Genomic DNA, 16,644 nt, shown 5'->3' with positions numbered 1-16,644 from the left:
AACATACACCCCCTTCTCACACAGACCTAGTTGGGTTTTTTCAGCCAGTGGATAAATAACTGATGGGGATTGACATTCCCTGGGGATTTGAGTTCCATTGTTTTCAAAGGAGAAAATCCAGTGTGGAAAACAACACAACATCGTGCAGTGAGAATTTGTTTTTGATTATTTTTAGTAAGAATAAAAAATTGGAGTAAAGAAGACAGTGCGATAAAATTAGAATTTATTTTCTCAAACAGGAAAAAATTCGATCACATTTCAGAAAAGAACTCGAATTATCATCCCCAAGGAAAATAACACTAAACTCTCACTCCTAATTGTAAAACATGACGCATAGGTAGAAGGCAAAATTTTGTGGGGTTCTCAATTAAAAAATAACATGGATACTATGTTGATTGATCATACTGTTTAAATAAATATTTCCGAACAAGAAATGATTGAAAATTAATAATGAGAATAACTTTTCACTTGGTCAGCTAAACAGAGGTGAAAGAAGGGGAGGGTACATTGAGTTTAAAGCCCAAAGGGCTAGAGTAGAATCTCTAACCTTTCCCGGGCAAGAAAAAGTGAAGCCAACTTATTTCCCATCGCCAGAACGCGCCAAGAACGCGCCGCAATCATGACGACGGGTCTAGAGGTTCCTTTGTTTTTAAGAAGTGCAGTTTTTGAAATCTAGCGATAGGTTTTGATTTCAGTCTAGCTTTTGTGTATAAACCACGGCGCAGGCGTTCTGAATGGGAAATAAATGGCTTCGTTTCTCATCCAGAAGTCTCGAGTCTAGCCCTTCGGGCTTGGAATTCAATGGGTGGAAACTCAAATCAATCGAGACAATATATTTTCCCTTGAAGTAAAAAATCTTTCAATTCAAAACATGGCGTTCTAAACCAACTCAGTTCAAAGTTCATAATATTGACACTCAAACCATAACTCACCACTTTTAACACCAATTTGATACAGTAAAGCACGTATCAAATCGATCAAAAACTTGTTTCAACGCACAAAAGATTACTCTCTCGTTAACTTTTCAACCTTTCGATAGAAAAAAAGGTTTTTTGAAACCAAGAAATTACAATCCAACAATTCAATTCAAGCAATCGCGACCCACAAGATGTCAAAAAGAATTTTTCACAGTGATTAATGTGTCCATTAGCGCTAATGAGTTTGTATGCATCAAAATGTGTTTATACCAATATATTACATAATTTGCAATCAATATATTTTGTAATTATATCTTAGGGGTATGCTAGTTAATTTTGGTCATTTTCACCCAACTTAATATTTTTGACCACAAATGGTGTCTTTTCGCTTGAAATTTGCCCGTAAAAAGGTTCTAAACCCCATATTTCTTTAGTCACGTCAGTTTTTTAGTAAATGGTGGGGGGGGGTTAAAATTTAGAAACATCATTTTAATAAACAACAGTGAACAGTGAGAATAATTATTACCATGAAAGTTTTGTTTTTAAATAAGAGTGATATCTTTTGGCTTACCAGAGGAATGTAAAGAGATGGAAAAACAGCTTTTCTGATTACTCAAAGTTCAACGATCACTTCTATTGAAAGATCTATTGTAAAAACGTTGATTAGGTCATTAAATGAAAGTCCAGAAAAGACGGCTCGCCATACAAATCGGACGGTGTTTACATGATTTGACGATAAAAATGAAAATTCGTTTTTCCTTTTTTGCCGATTACTAGTTCAATTTTTAAGAATAAGGAGCAATATTTTTACCAATATATAGCAAAAGAAATTTTTAACGCGGTGATATTAAATTGGTTCTTGTAAAACTGTCAGAAGTCGAGTAAAATCAAGATGAAGTTATAATTTTCTCGAGCTCTAGCTTTCCATATTATGGTGCGGTCATGCATGATGCGGTTATATCAGTAGAATCGCTAGGAAATTCTGAGCAAGAAGATATAGGTACCTTTTCGTATAGGAGAGGTGTACCAAAAGTATAAGCCCTAAAGATTTGCGCATAATCAGGCTTGAAACAAAAGAATTTTGTCACAACACGCTAATTATGCAGATTTTTTATAGCGACAACAAAAGAAACCTATTTACTCGACATAAACTCTCTTAAGGGCAAGAGACCTGGTATATGCACTGACCTTTATATAACCCTGGACAAAGCTTCTCAATCCCAGCCAAGCAAAATCTTTGATCGGAGTTTTTTGAAAATTGGTACCCTAATGTCGGCACTACTCGATAGTGGTGTAAATGCATCGAGAGAGCTAGGTCTACTTTCCCTCAAATTCTTTTGATGATGTAGCGGCGTTAGACGTTAATTTCTAGCATTGCAATGGCTTCTCCTTGGGTACCAATTCTAAAAAAACTCCAATCAAAGATGGCAGATATTGCTTGGTCCAGGGTTATATAAAGGTCAGTGGGTATATGACGAGCCGTTTTTCCATTGTTTTCAAGAAGCCGTTTTTCCATCTCTTTACATTCCTCTGGGCTTACTCATCAATTTTAATTCACAAGCTTTTTGATATTGAATTTGAATTGACACGGTTTTAATTTACAAGCTTTTTTACATTGGATCGACACGGATGTGGAGCAAGATTGGTCAGAAAAAGGAAAAGAAAAACATTTTTTTGCTTATATCAGCATTATATGACAAAAGGCAGACACTGTCCTGATATGAAATATGTGTCTGATATAAAACGGGAGCACTTATGTAAAAATAAAACCTTTAATCACCGTTGACAAAATAAGCTTAAGCATTTTGAGAGATTAACAAAAAGTTTTCAGAGAGGCATAAAGCATACTTGTCCTTTGTCTCATAATTTTGATAATATGTCTTGTTGTTATGGTTCAGCAAGAAGGAAAATTATTATCTTCCTTTCTCTAGCATATAATTGTCTGAAAGAAAATTCCGATATATTGGCTGACAGAAGTAAGATTTACCTACCTCTCTTTATAAGCATAAAGTATATGACTGAATAAGGATTAAAAGTCATAGCTAGCGAGGCTAAACTACTGAAAGTTTTTAAAGCCAAAAGTTTGTCCCTTTTGAGAAAAGCACCCTTGAATTTTACCTCTAGTATAACTGGATTTCAGATCTATATCTTTCTTACTTTTTGAAATATTAACGAAAGTGTAAGACTAGAATAGACGTAAATTTCTCAATTTTTGAGGTGTTAACAGCATACCACTCCTCAGTCCAAACCCGAAATCTTTCGATTCCATCACTTTTTGACCTTGCTAACATAGAAATATCCACTCTACATAAAACTTGGAATCTTTTGGTATATAAATATCTGGTTTTATATTGCAATCTTCCCCTTCCGTATCGTATAAGCAATAGACCTTATCGGAGTTTTTTATTTTTCTAAAAAAGCGATGCATTGTGGGATTGTTTAGGGAGTATTACAATAGAAATATCTTAGGAATTCCTCGATGGAATTCTATTGTAATACTCCCTAAACAATCCTACAATGCATCACTTTTTAAGAAAAATCAAAAACCCCGATAAGGTCTATAGAAATACTATAAGATGTTATACCATTACCGTTGTCACACTGACTCGCTCTTTAGAGCTTTAGCTTGGGCGGCCGCCATTAGGCCATCGGTTAAGACAAATTTTTGACAATGTTTCGTAATGGGGGAGAGCGGGTGATCTGGGCGTTTGGTTCGACAACACTTGGAATGCTCAGAGTATTACTCCGTATAACTATTTATTCGGAGCCGTACTCCGAATAAATACCGCACTCAGGTCGACACAGCCTCGTTGAGCCGAAAATCTCAAAATTTGGCCCTCAGCTCATGGACTAAAAGAAAATCCTCACTCTATCACTGAGAATGTTCTTATATGACTTGAGCAGGACAGTATGTGCTGATGGACGTGCCTGGCCCTCGGTCATAAGGTCAGTGATTCTCTGGATTTAAACAGTTCATTATACGATTCCACATCCCTGTCTCAACCAGCCTGTGTCACCAAGAGCACAAAATGTGATTTACATTTTTCCGTGTTTACTTCGAGCTACAGCCAGAGAAACGGTAGAAAGTGCTTGTAAGTGAATGGATTGTTAATGAACCCCGTTGGTAGGGCATGGTACTTTTTTCTTTAAAAATGTTCAAAAGATGTAGACTTTACCAGAGTGCGGAAATCATTCCCAACTCCTTTCCTGCTCTAAAGACATTTTAACCGATTATCATTCCTCATTCAGTAGGGAAAATTTGAATGAATTTAACACAAAAACCAAATGTTGTGCTAAAAATCTCAAATCTGATATGATATTAATTAAAATATTGGAAATAAAAAAGAAATTTGTCAAAATAGTTGGGATGGAACTTGTTAAATTACATATTATCTTTAAGTTCCAAATATTTTTGAAGATATTAGAGTAGAGTGGCCCAAATTATGAGAAAATAGGGATATGTCTAATAATATACTTTCAAAGTTCGAGATGCTCAAAATGATATAAAAAGGCCATCTTAAATGAAAAACACCATTCACTTTTCACAAGCATCTCAAAGCTTAAAACAAGTGAACAAATAAAGCAAACAACTTTCCTGTGCAATCAAACAATCATGGGCAAAACAACTCTGGCTTTCTTGGCTCTCGCCATCTTTGCTGCAACTTGCGTCGACGCTGGTTGCCGACACCCTACTTTCCCTGAGGAATTTTTGTGGAGCTTCAAAGGACGTATCCCCAAGATGAACTGCGTCAAGGTGATTGAACCATCTGATCCTAAATGGAAGAATGGGGACAACTTCTTGTGTCATGTTAGAGAGCATGGACGAATCTGTAACACCGGGATCCGCTGGTCATACCGTGGTATGTAAACCCAGCTGGCACACAACGTTGTTTCAACGTTCATCTAACGTTATGGGGACGTTGTGAACATTAAATAAACGTTGAAAGAACGTTGTGTGCCAGCTGCGCATGTTTATGAATTGTTTTTGTACTGTTTTTACTCAATATTTTTCTGTCTAACTATTTCATTGAGAAAATAGGTGCACGAAGATCGTTTTAAAATGTGATAAATACTAATCCGAATCGGGTTCATGTTAGTTAGTCCAAAATGAACAGAAAATGTCCTACTGTAAAATTTGGCAAAGATTTCGTCCCCGGTGGGAAAATACCATGGAATTTCAGCCCCACTGAGAATTTGACTTTATTTTCATCCCCATTCGAGTTCCAATGTTTGAAAATTGCACTCCAAAACCATCCCACTTGATTTTTTAACCTTGGAATAATCTATCCCCATTGAGATTTCAATAGGAATTTTTATCCCCACTGAGGAAAAACTTCACTGAGGCTGTGAGACAGGGGGCGCTGTTTTTTAATTGAAAATTCTGTCGGATGCACAATCGATACTTCTGACAGAGTTGAATAAAAATTAGTTATGAGTTAGGTTCAAAGCTTATTATTATAAATAAGGACTAATGGGTTCTTTTTAATAGCGAACTTTCCAAGAATCAAACTCTTTACAGCTTTTTTCAGTAAAGTCAAATTCAAGTCTGTCGGACGCACGCGATAGAAAATGGACTTCAAAATTTTTGAGGGCAAATCCTAATTCTATCGAAAGTACTAGGCCTACAAACTTGAACTTTTGAACTGAATTAGAATTATGACTCGTCATTTCTCCAAAAGGAAAATTGAATTACCTAAAGTTAAGGCAGAGTTTTTATTCCTCCATAAAACAGAACAATTTTTTCTGTCGGATGCACATGTCGGGCGCACAAAAATGATGCTTGTCAGGCAAACTTTGTATTTTAATGAAAACTTTTGGCCTTTCAAACCTTTAAACGGTTACAATTATCAGTCCATAAAATTTGTTTAAAGATCTCTTCCCATTACATTGTAAACTGAAGATTAAGAAAGTTGTGCGTCCGACAGAATTTTTAGAAAAGTTGATGGAGCCAAACTCCAAGAAATTTTCATTGCTAGAGTCAAAAAAAAACGATTGATAGTGGATAGTTGTGTATTATAATACTTTATTTTCGGAATTTCTTTCGCAAATGCTCAAAAGTACTATCTACATCGAAATAAAAATGTGCGTCCGACAGAAAAAAGCCCGGACCTTTAAACTGAAAAGCACTCATCAGTACAGTACCACTGTTTGCAGGAGGGACACTCAATCCATTCTTCACCATCACTGTACTTCTTTGAACATTGGGCACAGATGTTTGGACCATCAGCAGATGTTTTATGACCACAGACTACGGGATCGTCGGCCTTCCTGTAGTATTGGGTAAAAAATGGTTGTTCGTCGGACGATAGACGATAAAATTCCAAGAATGCGATCCCTTGAGGATTTACTTTGTGGATCGTTAGAGTCCCGTTTATGTATGGTGCTTCTTCGATTTCCTGGGGCTCTTCGAAAAAATCACTTTTTGGCAGGTACACTGTAGTCACCGACTCACAGAGGCGATTTGCATGATCGGCGAAGTCTCGTGGCGAGTTGACAACAATTCCTAACGATTTGACCTCTCGAAAGACTTTATTTTTTATCGTTCCACCAACTCCATCCATAGGGCCTTTGCCATGAGAGGCCTCGTTGTAGTGCCACTCTATCAGCTTATCAGGATGCAGTTTAGGTAGCAGTGCGAATTTGAACCGCGAGCAAAATCGCGACGAACACCCATCACTCCACAAATACACCTTCTTCAAAGTGTATCGAAGTGGCAGCCGTTCCTCGACACAATCGATGACCTTTGAAACGCAAGTGAATGATGCAATGCGTGAGTGATCGTTTGTTTCACTGAGAATTGTCAGTGGAACCTTCTCGAGGTCAGAAGAATCGTTGTTAAGTTAAGTTTTGAGTGTATTTTGTTGTTAATTAACTTATCTGTCGGACGCACAAATATCTTTTTTCAGATTCGCAAAAAAAAAAGTCATTTTCCTGAAGATAATAGTTTAATAATATAATTAATAATAGAAAGTACCTAAAGCCTTAAACAAATTCGGGGATCCAAATATTGGTTAAATTTAATTTTCCTCTTGTTTTAATTATATTGAACTTATCTGTCGGACGCACAGCTAAAATGGATAGAGCTAGTACTTCCATCTCGGAAGCAAGAGCTTCATAATTTTATCGGTTTACGATAAGACTCCCTAAAAGTTGATAGTTTACAGGCTATCGTCAATAGTCTATACATTGTTTTTCTAAAAAAAAAAAAAATGCTATCATAAATCTGTCGGACGCACAAAATAAAGTTTATGAAGTTGTCAAAGTAGCTATTGAGATCTAAATAAGCTTATTTTGCTATTTTATCAAAACCTCATATGAAGTTTGCATAGTTTCTGCAATTGAAACGACTTTTTAACCATGCGAGGGGGGCATTATTGCATAAAATGTTTGTGCGTCCAACAGACAGATTTTCAATGATCTCCTCGTTCAAATCGTTGATAAGAATACTGAAAAATAAAAATTTTAAGCAATCTTTGTAGACACCAAACAAATTCGGTGTTAAGGAACGACTTTAGCTCGGAAATTGCTGCATTATCTTGATTTTAAAAATTGACGTTGATGGTTACCAATTAAAAAACAGCACCAGGGGTGTTTATTGGCTTTTATTGACCATTTATGAACTCTTTATTCCCATCCTTAGGTGCGATCAAGAACATGAGATGCAGCCGTGTCAACGAACCATCAGAACCCAAAGGATACCACTGGGGAGATAACTTTCTGTGTGTTCCCAAGAACTCTCCATACCATTTCAAATTCTACAACTACAGACCCAAGATGACCAGAAACTGCGTTCAAATGACCGAGCCATCTGACCCAAATACATGGAAAGATAATTTCCTTTGCCTCAAAGATCTCTAAACGAAAATTTTTAAGAATTAATTTCATCTGATATGATTGTCTTTCAAAGGGTCATCAAGTTTGTAAATTTTCTGAGCAGAGGAAAACTTGGATGGTTTGTTTTACTGCTTTCCTTGTAGTAATAAGTTAGGACTTTAATTAAGAACGCAACTATAGTTTGAAAGAATTTGACAATTTGTATCTATCATGGCTGTTTTCGAAAGTTTAGACAAAAAGATTTTGATTTTCAAAGAAGGCAGCCCAACGAGATGATCGTTTTTAAGACAATCATTGAATTTTGAGTTATAATTTATCGGAAATTGTAAGATTTTTAGAGATAAAATTGAAATAAAATATTTAGTCAAAGAAAGACTAATTATACCTCCTCATCGTTAATTTCCTTTGTTACACTTTTTTCAAACCAACTTGTGGTCTCCCTAAGTTAGAACCGGAGCAAGAATCTTTGAGCCTACTATAATCAAAATCTATTGAGAGTTTAGCTTATTTCCTCGTTTTCGAAATTTGGAGTTCAGGCGAAAAAGTCGCTTTTGGGCTAATTGATGAATTTATTCGAGTGTTTCAATTCGGGAGGGGTTTATGGACTTCCAGGCTATATTCTGAGCTCTATTGGGCCATTCTTGAACTAGTTATTTACCAAGTTGCTCTGGGTATGAGATTGGGAAAACTCAACATAAAGGGTCTGAGGGAATCAACATGGATCAAAATGGATAGAAATCAGGTTTGGGCACTATAAGAATACCTCCATTACAACATCCTGACTGAAGTTAAAGCGATTCTTCTTTTAGCCTGTTTGGAGGATGGATTTTTTCGAGGATTTTTCGAAGAAAGAATAATATTTTCATTATTTTTTTCAAATTATTTATTTTGATAAATCTTCAAAATTAAAATAATGGGATAAATTCATCTTTTGTCATGCGTCATAAATAATTCGAATATGAATGAAATAAAAAATATGCATTTTAAAAATTTCACGAAACTAAGCTATTTACAAAAGGGTAAACACACAAAGAATGATATGGCTCAAATGAAGAACACAATACTCAAGTTCAAGATTGATGGGGGTTAATAAAGTCCATCCCCGGCCCCTTTACTGAAACATAGAAGATTTGCAATTTACAAAACAGTACCAGCCTGTTATTCAAATCTTCAAAAAAAATCAAGTAACTATCCCATCCCAGCTGGCACACAATGTTGTTTCAACGTCCATGTAATGTTCACAACGTCCATTTGACGTTAGAGGAACGTTGAAACAACGTTGTGTTACAGCTGGGAAAAAAGGGTGAGTTATTACTTTCTAAAGAAAGTGAAAAACAAAAGTTTACAAATCTAAGTCCAGTTGGACTTTCCACTCGATTCTTTCTCGCTCTTTCTTAATACTGTCCACAAACACATGACATTCATTGCACATGCTCAGTCGAACACCTTTCACTTTAGCGTCTCTTTGCCATGGTAACTGTTTGATGGTTGTAGAGGGTCCAACATGGAGCATACTTTTAGACCGTACAAGGTTGGAAGACGGTTGATTTGCATTATATGTGACGTCAACATTGGGAGGAAGAGTTTCGGTTAAAGATGGCGGAATTGGAACGTTTTCTGTCAAACAGTTGATGCAGTATTTCTTCTTACATACAGCGCACATTCTAGCTCGTTGGAAAAATGTGAATTTGTTTTTGTGGCAACCGAAACATTTTTTCTGTTTTAACACATCCTGATCTTGACTGAACTGTAACTCCGCTCTGGTCAGTTCTTGTCTGATTTTGAAGATCTCAGTCAAGCTTGCACCAACTTTGCATAAATCTTCTTGCTCGAAATTCTCTGTGGTTATCTCATCAATGTCTATTTGATGTAAACACATTTCACTTTTCGAAATCCTTTTCTTATGGCTGGATAGCACAGGTGCTGTAAATCTTCTCAATGATGACATTGAATCTGAAAAATCGTCTAACTCAAGTTCAGTATCAATTTTATTGTCAGTGTTTTTATCATCACTAGTTTCGAAGTTTCCATCCAAAAAGTCTTTCTCTAAAGTGTCATCCAAGCTATATTGGTCCCAATCGGAGATTTTTCTAACTAACTTATCATGGACACCGAGTTTCTTTTTCTTTGACGGAACTTTGGTTTGTGGTTCAAAGTCTAGATCATCTAGGTCATCCAGGCTATCTGGAGTCATGGATCGTGAAGTGTTTAACTCATCGTGACTTGAGACTCTAGATTTCAGAAAATCAAAGATTCGGCTTTCAGCGTCTTCAGGGAGTGTTTCAAGATCATCAAGCGATTTCGAAGATTTGATCGAAGCTTGTAATTCTTCAGTGTTCTCTAAGTTTTCTCTAGTGAATGGTGTACATTTGTAATATTCAGTCTCTGGAGCGATAATTTCTGCTGATTCATCAGTTTGTGTTTTGATCTCTTTCGTTTTCTGCCTTACCTCACCCATAACTTCAATCCACAGTTTAGCCCACTCTTTAATATACGTTTTAGTCTGGAAACTATAAGTTGTCGGTTTTTCGGAAGTGTCTAAATCGTGCAAAACATGCCCTAAGAATGCTTTTAGTTCAGATGCTTCTAAGTAAAGAGCTTGCGATACGTTCGAGTAATGATTTCCTATGCATTCGATATTCTTTCGTAATAATCGTGCTTCACAGAATCGTAAAACTTCAACCAACGATTTGAAACTTCGTAAAGAATCGGATTTTTTGTTTTCACTCCAATTTTCACCGAGGCTGTCAGTATCACCTATTCCTTCATCGAATTCATTGCTCTGTAGCACCATTCCTGAATTAAACGAAAGAGAAAATTATATAAAGGATCAATAGAGTTAGTTAAAAGAATTGGCTTTAAAGTTCTATTAGGAAATTTTGACAACAGTTTTTCATCACGATAAAAAGTTTGGCAATAGTTCTTATATGAAATTCCTCGTTAAAGCAAGATGTTAAACTAGGACAGATTTCAAGAACAATAGAGCTTTTGGAATCTATATTCCCGAGTCTGAGAAAAATTTGTTGTGTTGGTATGAGTGTTTGAATTTTAATATTTCTTATGAAAAATCTGTGACATTTTATTAATTAGCATTTGATTTAATGGGATGTGTAATCATGTTTGAATCCTTTTACTGAAAATGTTTGAATCCTCCTATTTCTCTTTTGTGAAAATTGGATTAACTACAAAGTTGTTGTCAAAAATGAGTAATATAGGATCGAAATTATGTGGGTTTTCTCCATTTTATTTATTTCTCAGTCTTAACGAGACAGCAGGGTGATTGTCCTCTTTTTGTGTCATTTGACTTGCTGAGTGAGCTGCATAGCTTTCTGCTAAGTAATGTGGTGAAATGATTTATCGTATGCAAACTATTTATTTATATATTGCTATCTACGGACTGACAGACATAAACAGTATTCCAACAGACAGAGCTTAAATTCGATCTTGTAAAATAAGTTTGCCCTTTGAATAACGCGTTTAAAGAAGGCCAAGTAGGTAAAAGAATACGATGCTTATTAGTAAGTGAATGAAGCTACGATGTTCTTTATTACTAGTAATTCTTGTTATTGAAGTCAGGAGAAATAGCTTGCTTGATATGCCACTTAATTAAGCTGAGCACAGGTGACAAACATCGAAAAGTCATTAATCCGGTGTTTTATCCGGAGTAGCATATTTCGTCTATCGGTCTGTCCATATTCCGGAAATCCCTCGTTTTGTAGAAATTGATCATGATCCCTTCCCACGCGTTTTTAATGATAAACAAATTAAACAATATCAATGATACTTAATACCTACTGTAATTTTCTAAGGATTGTTATCGTCTGTCAAAACACAGTTTGAAAAAAAACAACATTTTGTGAAAATTGGTTTGTAGAAATTTTATCGACACCTCTGTTTCATTTTAATGTTCACGACCCAAGGTTCTGAAAGTCCAAAATTCCGAAATTCTTAGAATAATAATTTTCACTAGGAATTGATTTTTACGGTTTCATTTTTCACTCAGTAAGCCGACTTTCCATAAAAGCAGGGAATCTTCGGGCAAACCTTTCCTTAACTGTATTAAAATTTCGAAATTATAAGATAGTCAAAGCTATTTAAAATCGACGGTATTGAGAATAAGAAAATAGGTTTTTACTGGAAAAGGAGTAAAAGGCAGAAAGGCACTGAATGTTGGTTAAAAATTCTTGAATCTTTACAAATAGGATAGCCTTCGATTATCTTGACAGAACCCATCCCACCCGGCCGGCTAAATACAGCATTTTAATTGACAAGTAAACAGGATGAAGACCGTTACATTCGATTTCCTTTTTACCAATTCAAAATGGATTAACAAACAGGATTATTTCTGTGAAAAAAGCATCTCTAACTATTTGTGAAGAATGTCCAGTGGAATTGACAAGTTGGTCAGCAAACGGAAATTATGTAATGAACCTTAAGTTGGTTTTAAAGAGGACAATGATTGAATTGGAACGAGATTTCTCGCCCACCTTCCGCTGTAATGAGGTGTGTTGTAGAGTAGTCAAACCTCTCTAATTCGAACTTCTTAAATCTACAACTTCAAGGTTCAGAATAGACTTTTCAGTTTGAGCAAATTTCGAGTGAATTCGAAAGAATTTTTTTTCTTGACAATCCAAATTATGAAAGGTCGTCCTGGACTTGATCCTGCAAATCTGTTGTTCTCCTATCGATTAAGGTTTTGATTCTATGGCCTAGTATTCAAACAAAGTATTCAAATGCAAACGAAGTATATCGAAAGAAAATCAAAAATAAAGAAATTATCGTTTCACTTTTAATTGAATTTTGAGGAAATTTGTGAACTCTATGCAGATACAAAATAACTAGTACTGTTTCAATCAAAATTTATCAAGAAATATTTAATTCTATGGCTGTTCAATTAAATTTGTTTATAAAGTCCATTAGGAGTGATTATAAGTAGGAGTAATCTAATCACATATAACATTGGTAACCCATTGATCTCCACAATACATTATTTGATTAGACTTTCCAACCGTTTGGCAGCCACTGTCAATACAAAAATTTGAGAAAATGGGTCGCCTTTATCATTACATACCATTGTATGCAAGCTTCCTACTCCAGCCTTAGTACTAATCATGTTTGATTTACTAGAATGCGGTATTTGATATAGGGGTGTTTAGTAAAAAGTTTTACTTCAAGCTCAAGCGCATTCCAAAAAGACTGACACACGACGTTCATCTGGCGTTTAACTGACGCTATATGGTCGTTTTTTTTGACGTCATGTGGCAGCTAGGGCGTACTAACTCAATTCTAAAGAACTCTAAGAAAATAATAAAATGAATTTTTTCAGCCTTACCTCCGATGAGCTCAGCCATGTCATCTTGAAAGCGAACTTCACAGATATCCACTTCATCTAATCCAAAATCAAGACATCTGCAAATCAAATTCCCAATAGAGAAAATCAATTCTGATTCTTTTTGGATTTCATGGAGATTTGGTTCAGAATGGAGAATCTCAATTTCACCACGTTGTGTCAGGATTAGAGAATCCAGACTTAGGATATATCTGATTCTTTCTTTACGTTGAATGTCTTCACGTTTCTTCAGCAGCAATGATTTACAAACACCATAAGCGATACTCCAGCACTGCTCCTGGCTGAGCGATGCATCGAATAGTTTCAGCACCTCGGATATCTGCATTTTCTGTTTTTGTAATTTTCGTGTTTTCTATGGTAAAATAGAAAAAAAGTCAAGAAATATTTATTACCTGCAGCACGCCCATCAAATCGATCATTTAAGCAGTTCAAATCATATATGCTGAAATAGATTTAAATGCAATTCAAATGAAAACTTCAGTATCTCTTGATATCAAAAGTGATAAAATTCGAAATCAAATAGATCAAGCGATGAGGTTAATTGCAGTATTTCTCAACTTACACCAAACCTACACACGAATCTGGGCACACTTGTAAAAAAGTCAATCCGTCAATTGACTTCAATCAACCAAGAGAAAACTAACCACAATTCCAATTCCACCAACTGAACATATGATTCATGATACCTCTTATCTCTCCCACACACGAACACGCAACAGGTTACCTAAATCGCGGTGTAGCCACAAGGACCACAAGCTGATGAAAGAAGTCACTACACGTTTTTTATATAAGAAAAAACTATACAAGAACATGAGGCTTCGATGGCCAAAATATTAAGAATAAGTTAAGAACATTTTAATGCTTCAGCGAACTCTAAAACACCCAATTTCTTAGGAAAATGAACAACAGTACTCAAAAACATGGTGAGAATAAGAACATGTTAAGAAGATTTTCAGGTTTAAAACCCAGAAAGTTAAGAACAACTGAAGACTTTATAAAAATTTTGGGTATTCTTATGAAAAAAAAGCGTTTATACAGTCGTCGAGTATATAACAACGTAGACAGCAATATCCGATATTGATGACAAACCCCGGTTAAAAAACCATCATATTTCGAACTCTTTACAGCAGTTACAAAGCTCTCTACTACAGCTAACTATCACTCAGGGTCAACGAATGTTTTTAAAAAAGATTTCCATCTGAAAAGTTAGAAATGGAATAAAAATTCGTCGTAAATGTGATATATGTGTTTTAACCTGTCAAAAGGGAGAACACATTTTAGAAGTTTTAGAAGATAAAATCCGTCCATAAAATGAAATCTTAAGATGCTTATTGACATTTTCGGGGTAAATACATCTGCTTAAATAGACGCAAGCTAACATAACCAGGGAATGTTTCTCTTGTAAATGGAGCCTACAGTTTCGTTCAAATATTTTCTCCCTAAAGATAAGGGTGGGCGTGGAAAGCAGAAACTTGTAAACAGAAAGAAAACATCTGTAAGATCTGAATCTCTGAAGGCTGTCAAGCACTGTTGACTTTTCTTAGAAATTTAATACTCTTTTGGCAAAACACAATTTACACATAATAGCCCTGTCAGTACAGACTCTTCTATAATACAACATTGACACAAGGCTGACATGGAGTGAAATAACTGCTACATCCATAACAAGAGCTAGAAAACAATTAGACAGACTATATACTTCAAATTTAGACAGACAAGAAAATCGCTAACGAGTGAAAACCAATAGCGGAGAAAAAATGTCAAAACCGATCTGAATCATATACGAGTCGGCTGAGAAGACCATCCCGACAAAATCTCAACAAAAAATATACAAAAACAGCAATACAGTAGTATCAAAACCCATGATAAATAAAAGCTACAACAAATGTTTCACTCAGAACAACGTTTACAAATCAATCGTTACTTAAAAATGTTTATGAAAATGCGAAATGCCGTAATGACAGTGACAATAGAACGAACTGCTTGTGTAATGACAACAATGCAAGATCATGATGAACTAATACTAATTAACAAATCACATTTTTTATTACAACCTTACAAGTATATTGTGTCTATATCACTCTTCCGAAAGTATGCTACGTCACAAAACAATCTACTACGTAACGAGGGTCGTGTTTCGTCCATGCTTTAGTCAGTTTCTAAAAAAAACCGCACACCTCGTCATGTACATACAAAAGCATGAAATTTGCTTATTCAGCATTACAATTAGAGAAGAAGAGAAGCTGACCCTCCGATATCAGACCGGGCCCTATGCCGGGATAGTTTCCTACCCCTAGATAGGGAAATCACAGCGCTTACCAGACATTGTACTCTGTGCTCGCGACACATCAGAGCCGTGCTGTATCGATGATGATACTCGAACAAAACATAAGCATTGCAATTGATGCTCTCTAATTAGACGTTCTACTATTCAATACACTCAATAATATTGAAAGTCACCCTCAGCAAGAAACTCTCACGATGCTCCAGTATTCCACACGCTCCCTTATTCGATGGAAATTCCCCTTGAAAATCGAGTTAGAGAGCTTCGACTGTATGGTGATTGTGGGTAGTTGCCTTTCCTATCCAACTTTATTTTATTTAGTTCTGACAGCTTGTTGTAAAGTCAGACTCCAAGGTTTGCCAAATAGATTACGTCACCATAAAGGAAACTGATGCAGATCCTTCCAAGGGAAAAAGAATATATGTATCATTCAGTACGTGTGCAATATATATTCCATTTCTTCTCTTCAGGAAAAGATTTTCACAAGTCTACAAACAAATCATACAGATCACTACTTCAAAATTCTCCGACCAACTTCAGTAACAATCTCCAGTCATTGAGACAGGGTCATATTCTAACGCTATTTACCCGTCTCTTCACAAACATTAAAAACGTGTATAAAAAATAAACGCACGTTTACGCGTTGTATATTACGATTGATTTACAAACGATTTGAGAACAGTGAAGCGAAAACTATCCATGGTTCACACCATAACATGTTGTGTGCCATTCAAACTGAGACAAAAACTCAGTTTATGGTAGGCCCTCTCTCGATATGAAAATAGCTGCTATCTAATAAGTTGGCTTCAATGTCTCTTGACTTCCTCTTTTTAGAATGTGTATGTACAACATAAAGTCACCGTTCAAAAAGCTTCCTCCAATTCCTATGGAAAAAGCTTACGCTGCCGCCTTGTTGTTAGTCTAGCCAGCTTGACGACTAATTCAGACATAGAAGAAATAAAGCAAAAAGTAAACCCCGTAACAATAATCGTTTTATCATATAACGCCTATACTACTGTATTACACGCATTATAAACGACTCCAGTCTACCTTGTTGTACTTTAACTCATACAAGATAGCAATCACCGGGCGATAAGAAGTTAATAGAAAACTAACATAGGATGTAAGATAATCGAATCTTTTTATCAATTCACAAAAAATTGGCATACCAACTTCTTATGTAAGATAGTTAATTAGAAAATGTACTGTTTCCTTGGCAACTGTTGTTGATCAGAAAATTAACCGTTAATTCATCTATT

At 35.6% G+C, this 16,644-nt stretch overlaps 2 protein-coding genes across 2 annotated transcripts; one reads left to right on the top strand and one right to left on the bottom strand.

The window, feature by feature from the left end:
- Positions 1–4,456: 4,456 nt before the first annotated feature.
- On the top strand, positions 4,457–8,135 carry LOC136802432 (uncharacterized). The gene is made up of 2 exons (XM_067059164.1): positions 4,457–4,777; positions 7,558–8,135. The coding sequence occupies exons 1-2, from the start codon at positions 4,531–4,533 to the stop codon at positions 7,773–7,775; spliced, it is 465 nt and encodes a 154-aa protein (XP_066915265.1). The 5' UTR covers positions 4,457–4,530; the 3' UTR covers positions 7,776–8,135.
- A 491-nt stretch (positions 8,136–8,626) lies between these two features.
- Positions 8,627–13,449, bottom strand: LOC136802431 (protein spire homolog 1-like). The gene is made up of 2 exons (XM_067059163.1): positions 13,084–13,449; positions 8,627–10,547 (listed from the first exon to the last, which is right to left on the bottom strand). Exons 1-2 carry the CDS (start codon positions 13,424–13,426, stop codon positions 9,094–9,096), a joined length of 1,797 nt encoding a protein of 598 aa, XP_066915264.1. The 5' UTR covers positions 13,427–13,449; the 3' UTR covers positions 8,627–9,093.
- Between the last annotated feature and the right edge of the window lie 3,195 nt (positions 13,450–16,644).

This window comes from Clytia hemisphaerica, unplaced genomic scaffold, assembly GCF_902728285.1.
Source record: "Clytia hemisphaerica strain Z4C2 unplaced genomic scaffold, Clytia hemisphaerica genome assembly, whole genome shotgun sequence".
In the NCBI taxonomy this organism is placed as follows: Eukaryota; Metazoa; Cnidaria; class Hydrozoa; order Leptothecata; family Clytiidae; genus Clytia; species Clytia hemisphaerica.
This window is presented reverse-complemented; position numbering and strand designations above follow the sequence as displayed.